The sequence below is a fragment of the Zosterops lateralis genome, assembly GCF_965231275.1.
Source record: "Zosterops lateralis genome assembly, chromosome: 5".
Classification (NCBI taxonomy): Eukaryota; Metazoa; Chordata; class Aves; order Passeriformes; family Zosteropidae; genus Zosterops; species Zosterops lateralis.
In genome coordinates this window covers 70,862,070-70,882,401 of record NC_139766.1, presented here as the reverse complement: position 1 = coordinate 70,882,401, position 20,332 = coordinate 70,862,070, and the positions used below count along the sequence as shown (strand labels likewise).

At 40.6% G+C, this 20,332-nt stretch overlaps 1 protein-coding gene across 21 annotated transcripts in view; it reads left to right on the top strand.

The window, feature by feature from the left end:
- ANK2 (ankyrin 2) overlaps positions 1-20,332 on the top strand; it is a gene marked incomplete at its 5' end in the record, with an annotated part of 231,179 nt that overhangs the window by 130,845 nt on the left and 80,002 nt on the right. For all 21 annotated transcript variants that reach the window (XM_083862155.1, XM_083862139.1, XM_083862137.1 and 18 more), the window contains 6 exons: positions 5,034-5,132; positions 8,199-8,384; positions 8,822-8,845; positions 10,687-10,785; positions 11,942-12,040; positions 19,913-20,011. In XM_083862155.1, the coding sequence (XP_083718281.1) occupies positions 5,034-5,132; positions 8,199-8,384; positions 8,822-8,845; positions 10,687-10,785; positions 11,942-12,040; positions 19,913-20,011 (606 nt within the window). The remainder of the gene's footprint in view (positions 1-5,033; positions 5,133-8,198; positions 8,385-8,821; positions 8,846-10,686; positions 10,786-11,941; positions 12,041-19,912; positions 20,012-20,332) is intronic.

Sequence of the window (20,332 nt, the reverse complement as noted above, 5' to 3'; positions counted from 1 at the left end):
TGCCTAACTTTCTCCTGTTTGAAGTAGAATAACCTTTGCTGGAGGTACTTTCTCTCTTGTAGAGATTCCTGGCAACGGGGATAAGGGAAGCAGTGCCTGCAGGTAGAACTATTGAGGCCTAGGTGTCACTGGTTTAGACTGGTACCAGTAGAAAATGGGGAAAACAGATGAATTGTCTGTTGCTCAATAAAGATTTAGGTCAGGAACTTGCTGTTCTTGTTGAAGGGGAGCAATATTCTGAAGAACAGAAAAAACCCTGAAACAGGTCTTGAACTTGAAAACCCCCAAATGTTCATGACCTTACTGCATGAAACAGTATTTTTACACAAGACCATGAGTCACACAGATTTTTTTTAATGTGTGTGAGCTGTTTGATGAATAATCTAAGCTTGTCTCACTCTTGTCTCATTCTTCATGTCAGTATCTGTTGTTATTGAGTAAAACTAAGTAGAAATGGGCATTTGTATGTAAAACATAGCATGAGGTGCCAGTTTTCTTCTCTTTCCTGGTAATCTGTCACCCAATACGATCTTAAACAGTTCCTGGGGCCCTATGAAATAAAATAGTTATGTTCATCTGGGTTTAAGGTAACTATTTAGTCAAAGGATACATTGATGGCTCTCATGAATCCTCTTCAAATAGGCAAAATGTAGAGATTATAAATCTCTATTTTCTCTCATTTTCTTATCAGTATGAATATATATATGTCTATTCCTGTATATATATGGACATAAGGTATATGCATACCATAAGTATATGGACACTAAAGTCCACAGCTATCAGTTCAGTACTGCATGCAAAGAGGAACCTTGCTTCCTTGCAAGCCTACCACAAAATAAACCTTCACCAAGCTATAGAACTGCATGATTTTGTCAATACTCTAATAATCCCTCTGCTTCTTCAGCCTGTGTTCTTCATTAGGGCTTGGGGACAATTTAATGATACAAATTCTGAGTCATATATAGACTTGCCAATTTACATTAATAGCTTGAAGAATCACTTGAGAGCTACTCATTTTCTCCAATTAGCCAGTAAATCAGTGAATGTAGTAGAAAGAATGGAGTATGAAATATACTCTGTTTAGGGATAATTTCTCATTCTGACTTTATATTATAGCAGTAAACATCTTGCAGTACCCATTTGTGGGGGTAATGAAATTGGAGTATTCTGTCCTTACCAGGAATACTCTGATGAAACCATTGTTGGGAAATGAATGTTATATATCATTACACAATTAATTTTGATTTTTCAGATGATGCACCAAATCTAAACATACAGACAGAACATGATAGCACAGCTGGGCTTTACAGGAAAGAAAAATGTTGTGCAGTTCTCCTTTTCCAGGTCAAATTTGGTACTCTTCCTTTAATTCTGGATGGTATGGGACTATAAACTAAAGGGAAATTTATTGAAACAAAAAGTGCCCACCACTGTCCCAATAAACTTGCTGAGTCCCATTCCACATGGTAAGGGGAGAAATTGATGTCCCTTGCAGTATGGCCATGGAGAATAATTTCCCAGTATGTCAGGGATTCAGCAGGAAACACTTTGGCACAGTGAAACGAAAGTCAAGGGAAAATGTTTTCTTTAGTTTGGGGAGCTATGGGATTTTGGGCTTTGACATACCTCTAGAAGCAGAATAGAAGTAACTAAAAGCCGAGAAACTGGGAAGGGGATTTTAGATTGACAAAAGGAAACTAAGGGAGGGATCTGGTTTTTGTTGGTTTTCTATTCAGGAAATGAATAGATATGTGAATAGGACTGGCTGAGAGAGAGAAAAACTTGCTGTGGAGGAGAGAGACAGACACATCCCAGAAACCATGTGGGTGGGAGGAGGATGGAACACCGGGGGTCCAGTGGCCAGGGGAGAAGGAAGAGCTCCAGCAGGGCTAGCATGTCATCCTGCTGGGCACAGCTCTGCCAAGGAGAGCAGCATATTGGGAATCCTAAAATAGGAGTTTCCTGGCCAAGAGCCAGGACTGTTGCAGTTGGGAATGCTGCAATTAGAAGCTCTGAAACCAGAGCTTCACTGAAAGCAGACTGTGAAAGCAGACTTCTCCCTGCCAGCAGACAAAGTCAGGCTTGACCTTGCCAGGGGGAGAAATTCAGGGAAATCTTTCCCAGCATGTCTGGTAAAGGCAGTTTCACACATTACATGCTGTAATTCCCAAAAAGAGCCAGATTTTAACAAAATATATGCAGTAGTTTCAGACTATAAATAAAGCCTGAAGGAAAACAAAGATACTATGACTTTATGTGCAAGATTTTTTTCTCCTAATTGCTCTAGTTTCAGGTGTGATCATACCACAGGTATGATAAAATGGGCACTCTTCTGGATCTCTGTGTAGAAAAACATTTAGTATTTCTTGGTATTAAAAGGTCATGGAGTCATGTACACATTGTTTATCATCTCCTAATCCAGGCTTTATTGTCCTAGTTCTGTTCCAGAACCAGGGACTTGAGTTGATTAAAAAAATAAGATTCTTCAAAGCTTTAAAGCAAATTGATTTACTGTGGCTTGAACGTTGTCATATTCACCTAATTCAGTGGGTGTGATCCTTGTGATATTCCGAGCTAGAAGGATTTTACAAACTGCATGGATTATAATCTTGAAAGATTAGACCTTGCCACTAAAATGCTGATGAGGTGAGTGGAAAATTACTATGAGTTATCCCTTGTAGTTTGCCGCGCTGGTTCTTTCCAGAGTGGGAAGGAGAGCTGGAACAGAGAGCCAGCTCAGTTACCTGCAGGTTCCTCTGTGCTGTTCCCTACAACTGCAATGGAAAACAACCCAGTCTGTTCCTAATTCCCTCTTCCAGCTCATGCCTCTGCTTGGCAATCCCCTACACCTTCCCAGTTACTTGGTGAACAACCTTCCTTCATTTTATGTTACGATGGGATCTCTTATCTCCCCCTCCCTGATAAGAGCTGTCTGAGGAGCAGCCAGGAGACCAGAGGTCCCTGAGTCCCCAGCTCCTGCCCCAGAGGGAATATGGGAGAGGCTGGTCCTGTGTGCTTCCAGTTTGCTGCCTGGTTTTAGCAGCAATTTGGGAGGAGGAAAGATGCCCGTCAGCCTGACCTTCTTGTTAAGAGGCTTTTCTTGATGTCTAACCTGAATTTCCCCTCCAGCTGCCTTGTAAACTCTGCTTATTTCATTTTAGGCATCATGATCATGAAGAACAGATTTTCTCCCTTCCCTTTTAAAACTGTTTTCCTTCACTTTGCCCTTTCCAGCTAGAACACCACCATTTATTAGTCTTTTGTCAAAGAAAGATAGCTTCCCTAAGGAGATACATTTTTATGCCAGTGCAAGGGTTGTCTTTATTACAGCAGAATGAGCTCCTTGACCAGTGACCAGTCTGTGGAAGACTGCTGTGACCTTCAGGGCCTTTTCTACAGAATTCTTCTCTAACTTATCATTCCCTGTGTGCATAGTTTATTTTTCCAGCAGAAATGCAGAAATTTGTGTTTACCCCTACTAAATTGCCTTTCTAGGTCTTTTGAGCACAGTTTCAAATGATGATCCTGTGGTGTGATGGACCTGCGGACCATGTTGGTCATACTATCTGTGACTATAATAAGAGTCCATAATTTGAATATTTTCTGAGAATATTGGATAATAACTGACTCCTGTGCAAAGCCACTCAAAATACAACCCCCCAGTTTTGGCATTGAACTGCTGTTAAGTGTTCTCTGGGTGCCATTTTTTAATTCTATGTCCTAAGATTGTGATGGAAATGCCAGAATATTATACAAAGCAGCATTAAAAGATTTGCTGCAACTTTTATGACAGTTATCATCCGACATCCACAACATAAATTATGTTTATTGCCTGAACATTCCTCTGCATTTGTAAACATAGAGGGGGATTGTAAAGACATCAGTTCTACAATCTCTGTATTATCTAGTAACTGAAAAATGAGATTTCATTTCATTAGGAAATTATTGGAATGTTTTCACAGCAGGTTTCCTAGAAAGAATAATATTGGCATCTCTGAAACAATATTTTTGGTTGTCATTGTATTTGTATTAATTTTGGTTGCTTATGTGAATGCACAACCCTGTCATTCAGTGCGACGGCACACAAGATACTAAAAAATCAAATAAGTTGCATGTTGGAAGTCTAGTTTATGGCTTATTTTCTAGTTAAATGGACATTTCAAGCCAGGAGTATAGGTGATCATGTCCTCTTATGTTACATAGTAATCCACAGAATATTGAAGAATTTTCTGAGGTCTTCTTAGAAAACCTAAAACCTCTTAGAAATAAATTATTGATCAGACAGACAGCTCTCTTCCATGCCTTTCTTTCATCAAGATTTTGTAGGTAATTAATTACAATTGTTTGCATTAAAATACTTTATTGTGAAGGAAGAACTCGCATTTCTACTGTAGGTTGATTGACTTAGAATATTTTTTTGTAAATTACATTTTACCCAGAGGAAATTCTTTTAATAAATTCAGGTCATTTTAATGTACGTTTTTAATGACATGGTAACTGAACCTTCTGTATGGTCAGGAATGCAGCTGTTCCTTTGCAAGGCTGAGTTCCTTTATGTTGGATGCTTTGCAATGTTTTATGTATTACAAAATTTTATGTAGTATGTTAAGCCTTTGCCATCTCTACTGAGCTTGTCAGAAGGTATGGACATCATGGTCTCCAGACGATGACGTCTTCAGTTAAGTAAATGTAATAAATGGAGGAAACTCTTGCTTTCCAGTCAGCTTTCATAAAAGTTTATTGCCAGCTTTACATCTCTGAGCATTATCAGCAAGGAATAGCTGTATTAATAATTGGTGTGTCCATTGCTTCCTTAAAATATGTCAGAGGAAAATGAATGTGAAAGCATGGAGAGTTCTGTGGGTTTAAATGGCATTGAACATGACTTTATTAAGGGAAAAATACAAGGTTGTTCTTCTTACATTCAATTACAAGAACACAAATGCATTTTTAACCATGTATCCATTTGTGGTTCTTTATTGTTGGTACATATAACTTCCAAGTGACACTATTTTCTCCTGTATCCTTCCTAGAATGGCTTTACTCCTTTGTACATGGCAGCTCAAGAGAACCACATTGAGGTGGTGAAATATCTCCTGGAGAATGGAGCCAACCAAAGCACAGCTACCGAGGTGAGGGGGTTTCCTCTTATTTTTCTTTGCCTATGTGTTCAGATCACTGGAAGTCAGAACTGTGTGGACCATGTCCAGAGGGCTTGTTTGTGTCAATTGGAACCAACAGGTAGCTGTTAGCAAGCTTCCTTTTACAGTCACAGAGGTGTTTAGGTTGGAAAAGACATCAGATTGAGTCCAACCATGTTCAGCACCTGGTTCTTTGGGATTTTAGTTTAATTCAGAAGTGGTGAGGCTCTCTGTGGTGGTGGATTCACAGAACAATCTGGGAGGTCACCTACTTCAGCCTCTTGCTGCTGTTCCCCTAAGTTACACTGATTTTGAGGCTCTCTTGTGACTTGGTGTAACTTGTGAGTATTCATTATTGGCTGTGACCTGTGTAAATTGGAAACCAAAAGGCTAACAAGGATTGCATCAATGAGCTTGGCAGACTGTTTTCTCCACAGACACTTTATTTCTATTGCTGGACCATGTGGGTGTAAATAGGCAGAAGGGTGGTATTAACTGGGGATCTGGATTGTAAACCTGCACTGTGCAAGCAGAGAGACACCTACATTGGAGAGAGGAGACTCCATCTCAAGAGGAACTAAATCCCACAAGTTTCCTTCTGCGTATGAGGGGTATTTAGGGGCAATGGAGAAAACTCCTTGGTCATTAGGACCATGCTCATTCTGTTTCCTCTTTCTCCCAAATGTTCTTTGTTCCAGCCAAGGGAGTGAGTGAACAGGCTCTGTGCTGCAGTGTGTCATCTTCCTGTTTCTTCTATGGATGTGGATGTGCCATGAGAAGTAGTTAGAGCAAAACTCTCTGGCCAGAGCTTTTGTTCATGTTTGTTGTTTTCTCTATCCTGTCCAGGATTCCCTTTCTGGATCGCCTTCACGAGTGGATGAATTTGAAATGTGGGTGCATTTATGCTCCCTCTCCTTCCCTTCAAAGCTATCAGTGTTAACAGCTGTCTTACTGTCCCTTCTCTCAGTGGATACTGTGCTGTTTGATGACAGCTCATAAAGTAATCCCTTTGTAGATGTGACGATCACGTTACATGTCAGCTTTCTGAAATACAAAATCCCATATGATTGCCAGGCAACGTGGCAGAAACACACTCCTTCTGAAGGAGCCAGGTGGAACTGGGGCTGTCCGTGAGCCCAGCCCTGCTACAGCCCACAGTCACCTGCTGGCAGCCAGTTCCCAGTAACTTCTGCTGGCTGGGAATTCATTCATTTTACAGGAATTGTGAGGGTGAGAAGGTTATAATTCATGTGGCCTCTGTTTGAATGCAGACATCCGCAGAACTCACACTGTATTTTGATTTTACTAAAAAAAAGGCAGGGAGGAGAAAAAAATATTCTTACTCTAACTCTGACTCCAAGTTTGTCTTCTGCCATTAGAAAGGTCAGTTTTTACTCTGTAGCTTGTAAACTAAAGGTTCTTGATCTCTTTATTGCCAACTAGGTCAGTTTTAGGTTCAGGTCTTGCTGAGGTGATAGTTTCCATGATTGTGTGAGTGTTCCTGAAAGAAGGCCTGAGCCACCATTGTTTTGATACATGCCCAGAGTTCATCTCATTAATGGGGTGAAGAAATGATACATTCAGTAAGGTAGGATGGAGCCTGAACTGTGGATGCTGCTGAAATACAGGGAGGAGGTCCTTCTGTCTGGCATCAGATTGGCCCTCCTCATGGGAGGCGAGGAAATGAAAAGCTGTCTCCAAAGCTTCAGTCAGCCATGCTTTCCAGGGCCAGTAGGAGGGGCAATGCAGAAAGAGTTGTGTCCTTCTAGAGAAGTGTGCAAGATGAAATGGGGCAAATCAAATGGATGAACTTGTCTTTGAAACCCTGAAACTTGCACTGCCTTTGGATGTATTTCATTTCCTCTCACACTTCTATATGTGCAGATAAAAAAGGAGAGTAAGGATGAGCTCAGTTTCAGAGTGTCTAATCCAGGATTTGTTCTCATGTTCCCAGAGGCAAAAGGCAAATGTATTAAGCCATTTCAACACCTTATGTAGCCCCAATCTCAGAATAATCTTTACAGTTCAGCTGTTTTGTCAGCTGTTCCTCCCTTTTTAATTCACTGCACAGAATTTAATCTCTATTACAGGCAGAAGCCACAGCGGTATTGCTGTTACAATGCACCTACCCACAGCTCGAAAAGGGAGAGAAAGTTATTTCATTACTGAGGGGAAAAAATGCCTTGGCAATTCTTCAGATGTTTCTTTCAACATATGTTAGCTCTCATCCCTTCCTAACTTGGCCTTTATTCTTCTCTCAACTTTCCATAATCCCATTCCAAAGCAGTGCTGTCCCATCTCTCATGTGGTTAGAGCACACCTGTGCTTGGGGAGGATGCATGACTAGAGCAAGGGTTCAGTTTGAAATCAGAATGAAATATCTGATAGTCTATTACTTCAGCCAGGAGAGCAAGCTGCTATCATGTTATCATAGATTTTAAAGCACTGGCCATCCCAGGCACATGTGGAGGACCAAGACAATTTCAAACTAATTTGGAAACAAAGCTAAAACTATGAATGACAAGCAAAGAGATTTTTCTGGTTTTCTTTTTCCAAAAAATATAAATAATGTGATATTTTCCACAGTTCATGTGTAACTTGGAATGGGAACAGCAGCAAATGCATTTAAAACTCTTCCTTTTTGCAGAGATGTGAGATATTCAAAAACATATTCTCTCTGTATTTTTCACAGTGACACTGTTCAGTGCTCAGTAAATTTACCAAAAATGTGCAAAAAATATGCTTTGTGGCCCATTTTAAGATGAGAAGTAATTAAGAGAGATGCTGTAGAATGATCCTTTGCTTGCACTCAACTTAAAAAAAGACTACTCTGAAGTGTAAAAGATCTTTCAAAGCATTTCAGATGTTTGAAAAGCCTTTTGAAGGTGTTTGAAAGAGTTAAAATGTTGTGCCTCCAATCTCACATCCCTGGAGATGGAGCGCAGAGACGGAAAACAGCTGGGAATGCGCTCCCTGAGCTGGTGTGCGCAAAGGGCGCGGCGCGGCTCCCCGGGGCCGTCTGGCTGCGCTGAGCAGCCCCTGTTTCCTGCCCCCCAGGACGGTTTCACCCCTCTGGCTGTGGCACTGCAGCAGGGACACAACCAGGCCGTGGCCATCCTGCTGGAGAATGACACCAAGGGCAAGGTGCGGCTGCCGGCGCTGCACATCGCTGCCAGGAAGGACGACACCAAGTCGGCGGCGCTGCTGCTGCAGAACGACCACAACGCTGACGTGCAGTCCAAGGTAACGGGTCCCTGGGACAGCTCCTCACATCCCTGCATCTTCATGGGGAAACGGAGCTGCTCCGGTGGGAAAGGACAACTCGCCCCATCAGTATCACCAGTAATGCCTTTATGTTTGTGGTGTTAAGTTGCACAGTAACTACAAAGTGCTCATTTCTTCACGTTTTAGTTATGCCGCCCATTTTTTTGGTAACCACCCTTTCCCATTATTTGCAAACCAAAAGCCACTGGAAGGGAAGCAGAATCACTGCTTCCCTATTAAATAGGGTACTGGTTTATTGCCCATGGGAACATAGGTTGTGTTTAAAGTTAATGCATGTTTGAATGGCTTTTCCCATAATTAACAGAATAACTCATTTCAGAAAAAGCAACATAGTTCTTCGTTTTGCGGGCAGTCTTTAATATTGTTCCTCTTTTTCCCAAACCATGCTGCATCAGATGATGGTGAATAGGACGACTGAGGTACCGAGATCAACAATTTTTAATTATTCTTTCTGTTACTTATTATTATTTTCTCTGCTCTTTGCCAATATTTCTTTATTATTTAGCAATAAAAGTGAAGATATGGTTTTTTTTTTTTTAATACATAGAAATTTGTGGCTCACAACCCCTATTTTTATTCATCCTTTGCCTTAGAATTTCTTTTTATTTGTGTCAGTATTGAAGGACATTTTTGAGAATTCACATCAGTCCAAAGGAGTCTGAAGCGAGTAATGGAACTAAGAGGATAAAGATGCTTTTTTAGCTCAATTTCATTAATTATGAAAATGCACTCACTTGGCATAACTAAATCAGGGTGTCTGGCTCAGCCAGAATAATGGTAAAATTAATTTTCCGTCTTCTACAATAATAAACATGATCAAATTCCCCAAGTTAAAAACTTGTTCAGGGCATCTGTTTATTTTTACCATTCTTCTTATTACCATTTTTTCCATAAAGTTTTGCAAAGCCCTTAGGGGACAGTACCTACTCAGAATTTACCTGCAGGAAATAACACAGTTCTTACACGGATTTACTTCCACTGAAAAATCATGGGGTTGATTGGCTTGGACTGGGATTTTCCCAAAAGATCATTGCCACTTTTAGGAGAAAGAGCTATTTCCAAGAATGTGATTGTTGTTTCAATACCAGCTTTTGAATAATGGAGTTTCCATGCTGGAGGAGGGAATGAATTATGGATGCACTTACCCATGGGAAGGTGCTTCCCCCTTGGTGTGTGCACACATGAGCAGGCTGCCAGGAGGCAGCAGCGATGTGAACTGAAGGGTGACAGTTTCCTTGGCCACGTGCTCCATGGGCAGGTTCTTCCCTGAGGGAAATGACAAGGGGTGCCACAGTGCCTGCTGAAGGAGGGCAGCACGTGCCCACATTCCTTTGTTCCAGGAGTAGCTTAAAATGGTGGTTTGGATACTGAGAGAAAGGAAATCCAGCTGAAAGCACACTGTAGTTGAGAAGCCAGAAGTATTCCTCCCTTTCTGTAACTATCAGCAAGATCCAATCAAATCAGTGTAAAGCTCTTCAGGGAAACCTCAAAAGCAAGATCCTTTCAACTTGAATTACTTATGAGAATAAAAGCTTGCTCTCTGTCCTAGTTTCTGAAAATTTAATCTTTTTGAATGTTGTTGTCAAGCGATTCTACCTCTCATAGCTCGACCAGGTTTCACCTTCTAGTATTCAAAACACAATAAGTAAACGTGAGTTTTTGATTTATAGATTGCAAAGTTTCTTCAGCTCTTCTTTGCAATCCAAATTGTACCTAAATATAAATAATTATGATTCTTTTACTGTGCTACTAAGTAGTTTCTCATGTAAAACAAACTCTTTAATTATGTTTTGAATAATTACTGCTTTTGAAAAACAAAAACAAACCAGAAAAACCCCATAGGAAATATGTTGTCCATATTTCTATTTCTAAGAGAATTAAAATAAGTCCAACAACTTTTGTGGTCATTCTTCCAACCCAATAAATAGATGCAGCCTGAAAGACCCATGTTGCTTCCAAATAGTAATAAGGAACTTGCTTTATTTTCTTTAAGAATGGCTAATATATTAATATTTTTTGTGACGAAAACTGCTTTTATTGGCCACTGGTACAGGGGACTGAGTCGGGGAATGAAAGAATGAAGTGCTTTTGATAATCTCCCACCTGAAAACTGGCCTCTCTGCCTGAAAGGCTTTGCTCTGTTATAGGTGGATAAAATTGGCAGGATGCATTAGTTGGGCAGAATTTAAACTCAGTTTCTAGCTCACTTGGTGATGTTGTATGAGAAGGTTTCCGTGACGAGGGCTGTTTCCCTTTGCAGAGCGGCTTCACCCCTTTGCACATTGCCGCGCACTACGGCAACGTCAATGTGGCCACGCTGCTGCTCAACCGCGGGGCTGCCGTCGACTTCACCGCCCGGGTACGGACACACCCCCTCATCCTCTTCCTTCTAGAGGCCTGCAGAAATGGGAGGGCTTCTCTGGGTAACTCTTAGGAAAGAGCTCAGTGAAGGAAGGAGAAAAGTAGTGCTGAAGTTTTGTTGGGACTTGTCTTTTTTGCAGTAATTCTGAAAGATTGTCTCTGTGCAATACACTGGAGGCTTTAGCAGTTGTGTAACAGCCAGTATTCCCAGCTGGAGGAAGCGGGATTCTTTGGCCAGCTCCAGAAATGCTCTTATTATGTGTCAACTCCCTTCCGTTCTTCTCTTTGTTAGATGTACTCTGGAAATAGAAGCAGGATTGATTGGCTTTCTGGTACTCAATATTTGCTATGCCACTTTGATTTGATGCTTTCACATATAACTGTATTTCAGAACCAGAAAATAAAGTATATTGCTGTTATACAAATTCAACAATAAAATAACTAATTAATCATGACTACTCTTTTATGGTAAACAACTGCAGAGTTACATAGTACAGTGTCTTTGCTGTTGCATGTTATATAGTTTGAAGTGAAAACCTCTGGTAATCTCAACCCAGCTCCCAGGTCACAAATTTGCTGTTTGATTTTGCCAGACGCACTTTGAATTACTTTAGGGTTCTACCTTCCAGACTGATTCCGTCCTGTTTCCAATCTGGAGTAGCTGCTAATATTACCTCTTGCCTCACCCAAAGCGTTTTCAAGGACTTTCAGCCTACACAGCCTACACAGCCTACCACTGCTTTATGCTCTTGGCACTACACAAGAAGGTTCCTTTGTGTAGGAGTGACGCATTTGTGTCCTCTGTGTACGTTGCAGTGATTGAAATGCATCAGTGTTTTGTGACCATTGGCTTATTGGGACTCTGATTCATGTTTGTGTATTTGTCTGGCCCTGGGGCTGCGATGTTTGCTGTGTGGGCAGATGCGCTGCTTCCCTTTATTCCAGGACCCCAAAACAATGGAGAAAGTATCTTGCTTAGGAAGGAATTACTAACTCTAGCTTCTATGGTGTGTGCCTAGCTCTGATGCTCTAGTACATTCTCGTTTATTCTCTCTGATGTGATGGTCTCATCTCTTGTGATCTGAACCCAAATTCACCCCCATTGCTCACCTTCAGCTCCATCCAGCTCATTGTTTGTTCTTTTCATGGTGTAGAATGGGATCACCCCACTGCATGTGGCTTCCAAAAGGGGAAACACAAACATGGTGAAGCTCTTGTTGGATCGCGGAGGGCAGATCGATGCCAAAACCAGGGTGAGTCTTTCTATTCCCTGAATATGATATTGTCCCTTCTGGGGAATGGACTGGGATTCTTTCCTTGCTTGCTTTTGGGGATTTTTTTTATGGTTTTTTTTTTTTTTTTTTTTTTTTTTTTTTAATGTAGACTGTTTTCTATGGTGTCAGACTAAAGACCAGCTGGTATTAGTAGGAGACAGAAATACTATTTCCTTTAGTGTCCTGTACAACCTGCCTACATCACACAAGAAAAAGCTGATGAAACTGGTGGGTTTTAGGGAATAAGCCTGTTAGTTGGTCCAACTTTACATGACACAAGATGATGCAGAGCAGAAGGAAAAGGAAGGTCTGGACTCACCTAGCCTTTCAGTCCCCTGACCCCTAAATGTCTGTGCCAGTCACAGTATGCCCTGTGGAAGCTCTAGTGGGCTCAGTCCATTTTTATTGGAGAGCTGATACAGGGACAAGTAACCTCCTCAGTGCCAGCAGCCACGTGTCTCTTCCCCAGACAAAACATGGGATGTTAATTGGGTGACTCTCATTGGCTTCCTCCTCCCAGGTCTCCTATTGAAATGTCACATCATCTCTCTGCCCTTTTTTTATGGGTGATTTCACAGTCATTCAGGGCAAAAAACCCCATCATTTTATAGAGGCAGGGTTAATTATTTCAAATGGGATTTTAGAATCATCTGGAAAAACATTGTCATTTATTCAGACTGAGCTGCACAGAGCTCGTTCTTAGGACCTGCTTGTTTTTCGGCAACTGGTCTGCAAAATTACATGTCCAAGTGATCAAGAATGTTTTAGAACACAAAGTTTAGATCTGGACGTGAGAGTTTTTGTTTAACCTGATAGGAAGGTAGAAGATATTGCTGTCAGCTACCCTTGGGGTTGATTCAACCTCTGCAGTTACTTGGATATTAATTACATCAACCATTTGTTGCTTCATATGCTCTGAAGGCAGTCATGATTATTGTCAACTCTGTATGTGGTTGTGATTTGGTTTCTGATTATGAAATGATATCTCACTATATTTTTTTAATTTTTTCAAAACTACTGCTGATGGAAAAATCTGCTTCTCAAGCAAATCACCTCTGCTCACATTTTCCACAATAAACACCTAAAATCTCATGGAAAAGAGGCATGAAATGCTAATAATATACTTAAGTCAGGATATTCCACATGCCCCTAAGCATGCCATACAGAAATAGTTCATCTGACCTTTGGAATGGCAGTATTGAATTCACCTATTTCCTGTTCAGCAGTTAGATATTGTTCTAGACAAGTTGACACAGATGATTGTGAGGGATGTTTTGGATTTTAGGAGGTTGAAGTGTTTTCCCATCCCTGCTCTCCCGTGAAGGATGTGAATGTGCCTGAGAGAACAGGATTTGCCCAATGTAGGTGGGAGAGACCAATATTAGAGTCTTCTCATTGTCTCAGCTCCCTGCCCTGTGTCAGCTGCTACATGAGTTCAACATGCCAGGGCAAAGATATCCCTGAAAACCCATACAAGTATCCTAAGGCACATGTATCCTAGCTTGCATAGGCTCCCCAGCTTCTTGTCACCTCCACCTTCCACCTCTTCCCTGTTCCAAGGCTCAGGGTGGCATTCAGTGTGCGCCTCATGGTGGGGAGGATTCCAGAGCTCTGGTTGTGCTGTCCATGTCTTTGTGTCAGCTGTTTCTGTTATCTTGGTGTGTCCCTGTTCTCCCTGTGCTCTATCCACTCACCTGGTGTGCCTGGTCTGGCTGTGAGTCCCTAAGGTGTGGAGGAGGTAGGGGTGTGGTGCGTGTGCTCTGTCCCCGTGTGTACTAACACACTTTGTACTAACAACCCTGCTGCCTTCCCTCAGCTTCCCAGGAACATCTGCCTTCTTCCAGCAGGTCACAGTCACTGCAGAACAGCAGAATTAAAACACTGGGGTGTTCCACTGCCAAGTTCTTGTGCTCCACACCACAGCAAAATAAGCTTTGCAGTTTAAACAGTTCTCACTGCCTTCATTCTGTTTATTTTTAGCCTGCTTTGTTGTATGACATCTGACGCTGCATAAATTAAGATGCAAAAACTTATTTTAGCGGGTTGCAGATGAGCCTCAGTACTTCAGTTTTGCAAGGTTATTCTGTGAAAGCTTTCTCTGTTTGAAAATGTTCCATTGGAATGATTCTTTAGGAGCCCCTGCGTTGTCTAAAATTATAAATTAAAATGTCTGTTCCTCAAAGGGAGTAAATGATGCATGTGTCCTGCTGTTCCATAGCTAATGCAGCATGTCAAAGGAAAGCTCTGCTTTCTCCAGGAATTAGTATTTTTATTTTCTATACATTTCAGAATGTGTTTGCTGAAATTTTATGGCATTTCTCACAAAGCCATAAAAGTGTAGAAATGCTGGTAAATCTCTTGACACAATTAAGTATTTTAAAATAATATTTTATTTATTTTTTTGGCAAGTTCTCCCATTTTTTTCTCAACCAAGTCTTAACTAAGTTTTTGAAATGTGAAATTTGATTTCTCTTTTATATTGTATCCAAAGCAGAAATGGAAACTGCATTCTCAAATACAGTAATAGGATACTTTTATTAGTACTATCCATTAAAAATAGTATTTCAATATTATATAATAACAAAATATCACCATTAACAGTAGACAATTATTATATCACAATAAAATATTAAAATAGTATTTTAACATATTATTATTATATAATATCTGGTATATGTTCTGCAACTTCCATTTACATACAAGCCCTCCCTGGGCTTTTGTTCACTAATTAATGGGTAAAATTTCCTATACTAATATGTTTCATATTCAAAATTTTACTCAAACCAATATTTCCTATACAGTCTTGTACATTAGCAAGAATTTCAATGGCATAATTTTGTTTAAAATTTTAATATTTGGCCAAAATCCCGACCCATGCAGATTCCGATGGTTAGTTAGTGTTGGGGGGTCAGAAAAATTGTGCAGAAATTTGTTCTGTGAAAGATGGTGAAAAGTTTGATTTATTAAAAGGTTAATTCACTGTCAGGTGAACAAGGGTATCGTGGCACTTAACAGTTCTCACTTTGAGGGAAGGAAAGCATTTATAGCCTTCCTGGGACACACTAAGGATTCTTACAGGGAGAATGAGTGTCAGCATTTAACAGCAATTTTAGCATGGCCAAAATGCATGTATTTCTATTTTAAAAAGCCCTCATATAATGGAATCATAACAGTATACACCTTCAGAATTTGGAAATGTTGCTGGCTATTATAAGTTTTAGGAATATTCTTTCAGAATGCAGGGGTTTTTTTATCTCTATTTTTATCATTTCTCTCTATAAACTATGGAGAAAACCCCCAAGAATATGAGGTTTTTTGGTTCTGCATGCTTTTTTGCTTTTAAAATACAGTTTAATTCACAGACTTTTATCACCTTACTGGAATTAACATTTTTTGTGGGAGTAAGCAAACACCCTTCAGAGGGGGAGGAACACTCTCAGCTGTCTCAGCCACGAAAGCTGTCACATATTTTGTGTCCTTCCTTATTCAATCTTGCCAACACTGAAATTAGATTTTTCTTGCTCTGGGACTTTTCTTAAGTCTCCTCTTGCAGGCTTTCATCCTGAATATTTACAGTTGAGTCAAATCCATGGAATGAAAGAGAGCATCTAGTCTTGGAAGGAAAAGCACGTTGTGTGAGAAAGCAAGCACGCTGTGTGCCTGGAGCATGGCAGCTGGAGCTGGAGCAGGGATAGGTGTGGGAATGGTGGGAGAAGGTCTGCTGCACCATTTGGATTAGAGAAGGGCCATGGAAAGGAGGAGGCTCAGCTGGAGCTGAGAGAAGAGGCAGGTCACTCATGGAGGTGAACAGTACCAGTGGGAAAACAAAAGGAAGGAAACCGGGCGGTTCAGCTCAGATTTGGTTGGTTTGGGTTTTTTTTTTTGTGGGGAATGTGCTTCAGACACCCCTTAACACTGATTCTGGGAACCTACTGAGGTTTATTAGTAATAATATCTCCTTCGGTACATCTGCATCCTGACAAAATAGGCCTGGCTCTGCCATTTCCACATGGGAGTGGTAACCATTGTAGCAGGATCCTGGCCCTGCCTTGGTACTGTGCTCTGTGGAGTGTTTATTCCTGCAGTAATGCTGCTGTGACATTTTCTCCTCATCTTCCTACATGCACAGAGCAGTAATAATTCATTGCCAGCTTTTGCTGTTCCTAAAGCCATGTCAGATTATAAATATCTAATCACAATGCAGATATTTCCTATTAAAAATTCAGTGGCTTCATATAATGTTTACAAGGGAGTGGGAAGGGGTGTTGTATGAATTGCCTAAGCAAGTTATTTAGAAAATGACTGTTATCTGGAGTTATGTTCCTATCTTAATACTCAAGCAAGCACATGGTACATTTTTTTTGTGTATTTTTCAAATTTGTGCTGATTGGCAGACCTTGAGGAATACTTTACAGCATGTTTAATTATGCCAAGGGATTGGAGCAAGAGGGAGACTCGCCTCGTTCATTTTTAAAGAGATGAGGTTTAGTCGTAATGAAAAATGAACAAATTAAAAGCCCTTTACTTGTCAAGAAAATTTAGACAATTTTGCATGTTTGACATATGAAATGCTAAAATTTTCCTTCACCTCAATGAAAATGAGAACATGCAACTGCAGTTTAGAATAATTCATTGATAATTTGGCCTTTGCTGTTCATGTCTGTCATCAGTTTCTGGTTGACTGAGCACTGAATGTGAGCAAGTGTCCTGTGAATGTGCTGCCCACATCATTCCCCATTAAAAATCCCTCATAAGCACAGCTTCTTTTTGTCTCAGTGTCTCTGCTAAGCTGAAAGAAAGCATTTGTGAAATGACCAAATAATTAATCTTTCCAAGGTCTACTGTTAGAAATCTTGCACAGAATTCAGAATTAATTTTGCAGGTTAAAAAATGACCAGTGATAGAATTTCAAGGAAAAAAAGCACAAGTTTTCCTTATATTTTGAGAACCATTGAAGAGATAATTAGGAATTTATAATAGTTCCATAATAATGGAACTTCCTGTCTTCCATACACACAGAGGGAATTGCATTGTCATTTCTAAGGGTGACCCAGCTGTCGGTTGCATCACAGAGTGTGAGTTAGGAGAGAACCACGTGTGGGAACAGCAGAACACCAGGTGTGGGACATCACTGGGGAGACAGAAACATTTAACTCTTCATTCCACACAATCCAGGGCGAGGAGATAATTGTTGAACTTCCTTGAACAAAAAATTGCTGAATTTCTGGCCTCCTGGCATGGTAGCCTTTGTGTTTATAGGAAATCCATTATCTGTGGTTCAAAGTCTCTCTGACCCAGAATTGAATGTCCTGTTAGATGATGTGTCTGATGTATTGGTCACTGTATGTTCTTCAATTAGCAAAGGAATTTGACCAAGTACTTAGACCAATTCCTGAAGTTGATTTGAGAGCAATGAGGCTCATAGCAAATAGATAATGGTGCAAAAAAGGATTAGTTTGGTACACCAGTGTGTCTCTTCATGTAAGCTTATCTGTACTGTTTTCTGTACTAATTCTTCTCTACAACAGCTCTCTCTTTGCAATTTCCCTCATCTTTGAATAAAAGATATGAGCAAAGAATTTAAAGTATTAAATATACAATGATTTTAAAATATATATGCTGTTTTCCTCAGAGAAGAAAGAGGAAAGGGAAGAGGGTTCTGTGGGAAGTCCTCAAAACAGCTATGGCAGGGTAGAATAAGATAGGCAGCAAATTTCTATCTCTGCTCTTAAAAGGAATTGTAGATAAAAACAAAGAAGAAATCATGTTTTTAAATTATTTATGTGTTTTTGGTTTTTTTTAGCCAGACATTCTTGTGGAGTTGAGGTACTTCTTAGCCTATATTTTTCTTCTTTTTCTCCCACTTGGGATTTGTCCTGCTTTTGTTCAAGGACTCGCACAATTTTCTTTCTTTTTTTTTTTTTTTTTTTTTTTTTTTTTTTTTTTTTTTTTTTTTTTTTTTTTTCTGTTTTATTAAATAGAATAACATCAAAGCTGCCACGCAGATAGGGAAAGTGAACCTCCCACATTGATTAAAAATGTAGAGCACAAGAGGCCAGAAACTGGAAAGAAATACCAAATAAATACCTTCCCTAGAAATGCTTTTGGGATATATTCTTACCTTTTTAATGCCAGTGGGAGTTATCTGTAGGAATCACTCTGGTAATGAGATGATAATATACCTCAGTTGGTTTAGAGGACTCTGAAGTTTCAGTGCATGAAAAACAAGTGAAGCACTTCCACCTAATTCTTTACGCTGACCCCATCTGCCAGTGCTGAAGGCCAAGAGTTCTGGTTTTGGGTTTGACCTTCCATCTGTGGAATTTCAGTGCAAATTTTCTGTGGGATTTAGGGATGCATCTGAGACAGTGACCACCAAGACACACACCTAACCCCATCAGTGTATCTCAAAAGCCTCTGGAAAAGGTAGATAAGTAAGGGAGAAAAATTCCCCCTGCAGATTTCAGCTCCTTGCAGCTGTGGAGCTTTGTGGTACTGCTCACTTGAAAGGGCTCTGTGTTTTGGAAACTGAGCATGAGAGAAGCCCTGCTTCTTGGAACTGTCTTTTGTAGGGTGTTACAGGGCAATGTGTGCCAAAATGAGATTGCAGTGGCAATGGAACTGTGTAGTCTAGAGCTACTTTTAATGTTAAAATATAGTGATGCAGGTTCCCTCCACACCTCAGCAAGGTAAACAGTCCATCTGTGTATGAAGCAGGGTCACCAGCTCATCCTTAGTGCCATGTTTTTGCAGTTTTGCTACTTTTTTAGCCTCTGAGAAATTCAGACCAGTACATTCTCCTTTTAATCAAGCTGCTACTGGGTTCTTCAATGGGCTCCTTAGAATAACAGCATCGATGTCACACAAGATGATCAGCATGTCTTTAAAGGCAGAAGACTTTTCTTGAGATTAGAAACTACTCTTGTTTCACCTTTGTAAAGCTACCTCTGTTGAGTGATTGTTGATGACATCTCAGAGTGCATGCTTGAACAATACTGAGGGCTAATGAGATGAAAACTTGGCTTTTCATATCCTACATGCTACCTTTTTTCTGTCATTCAGCACTGATATTCTTTCACAATCAGTTTTCTAGCCTCATACTATTTTTCTGCATGGAGTCCAAACTATGCAAAAGCTACCTAGAATTCATTCTCCCATCCAAATAATTCATCAACACGTCTTTTGCTACCAGTGTTGTGATCATTAATAGTACCCTGAGCAAGTCTTTTGGTACAGGATGGTGTTCTGCAATTGCAAAAATTATTGTGGAGTTGGTGGTCTGACAGCAATTTTAGAATAGTGTAAGCTCTGTGTTCACCCCTCAGTCTCAGAAGTGAAATATTTGGTTCTGTTTGTTTCTCTCTTTTTCTCTTGTTTTAACATCTTCTTTATCTTGATGCCTGTTTAAAAGCAAAAGAAAATTCTAGAGCAAATTTTCTAGTATGCACATCACTTGTTTCATCCCTGCATCAAAAGCAATCCAAAGGACATGGGTTGATTTATGGAGCATCCTCAACCCAGCAGACATTACCCAGGGAGAAGCAATGCAGTCTCAAAGCCATGCACAGGGGAGGGAGGGGAGGAGGATAATGTGCACCCTCACATTATCCTTTGAGAAGAGATTTCAGCACACAAATGGGCTTCCTCTCTCAAACAGTCACCTTAGAGTGTCCTTTACCGGTGCAAGGAAGAACAGGGATGAAACTTCATGCTGTGGAGCCAGCTTCAGTTAGGAGTCAAAAAAGGAGCTTTTTCACATGTGTGGGGCTGATTCCTGGCAGATTGTTCCCCAGAGTGCCAGGACAAACAGCTGGGGATGTGCTCATTTGTTTTCTCTCCTTTTGCTTTAAGGATGGACTCACCCCACTGCACTGTGCGGCACGAAGTGGCCATGACCAGGTTGTGGAGCTGCTCCTGGAGCGAGGTGCCCCACTGCTGGCACGGACCAAGGTGTGTGTGTGCCCTGGTAGAGTATGGAACACCTCTGGAACCTTCCACAGAGCTTTCAGTGTCGCTAAGACGACAAGGAGGGAGACAGGAATGTAACTGTTGTCCCAAAGGAGATGTGATAATGGGTAGAATGATCCAAAATAAGGTTTTCTTACATAATCCTTCCCAAATATATGAGAAGTGTACACTTGTTTGCCTCTTTCTCTAGTATCAGACTAAACACATGATGTGGAGTGCTACTGCCAGCACTTCCCTTGTGTTGCTTCCTGAGACTGTAGCACACACAGATGTGAAACTGAGTCAGTCACTCCTGAGAGGTGA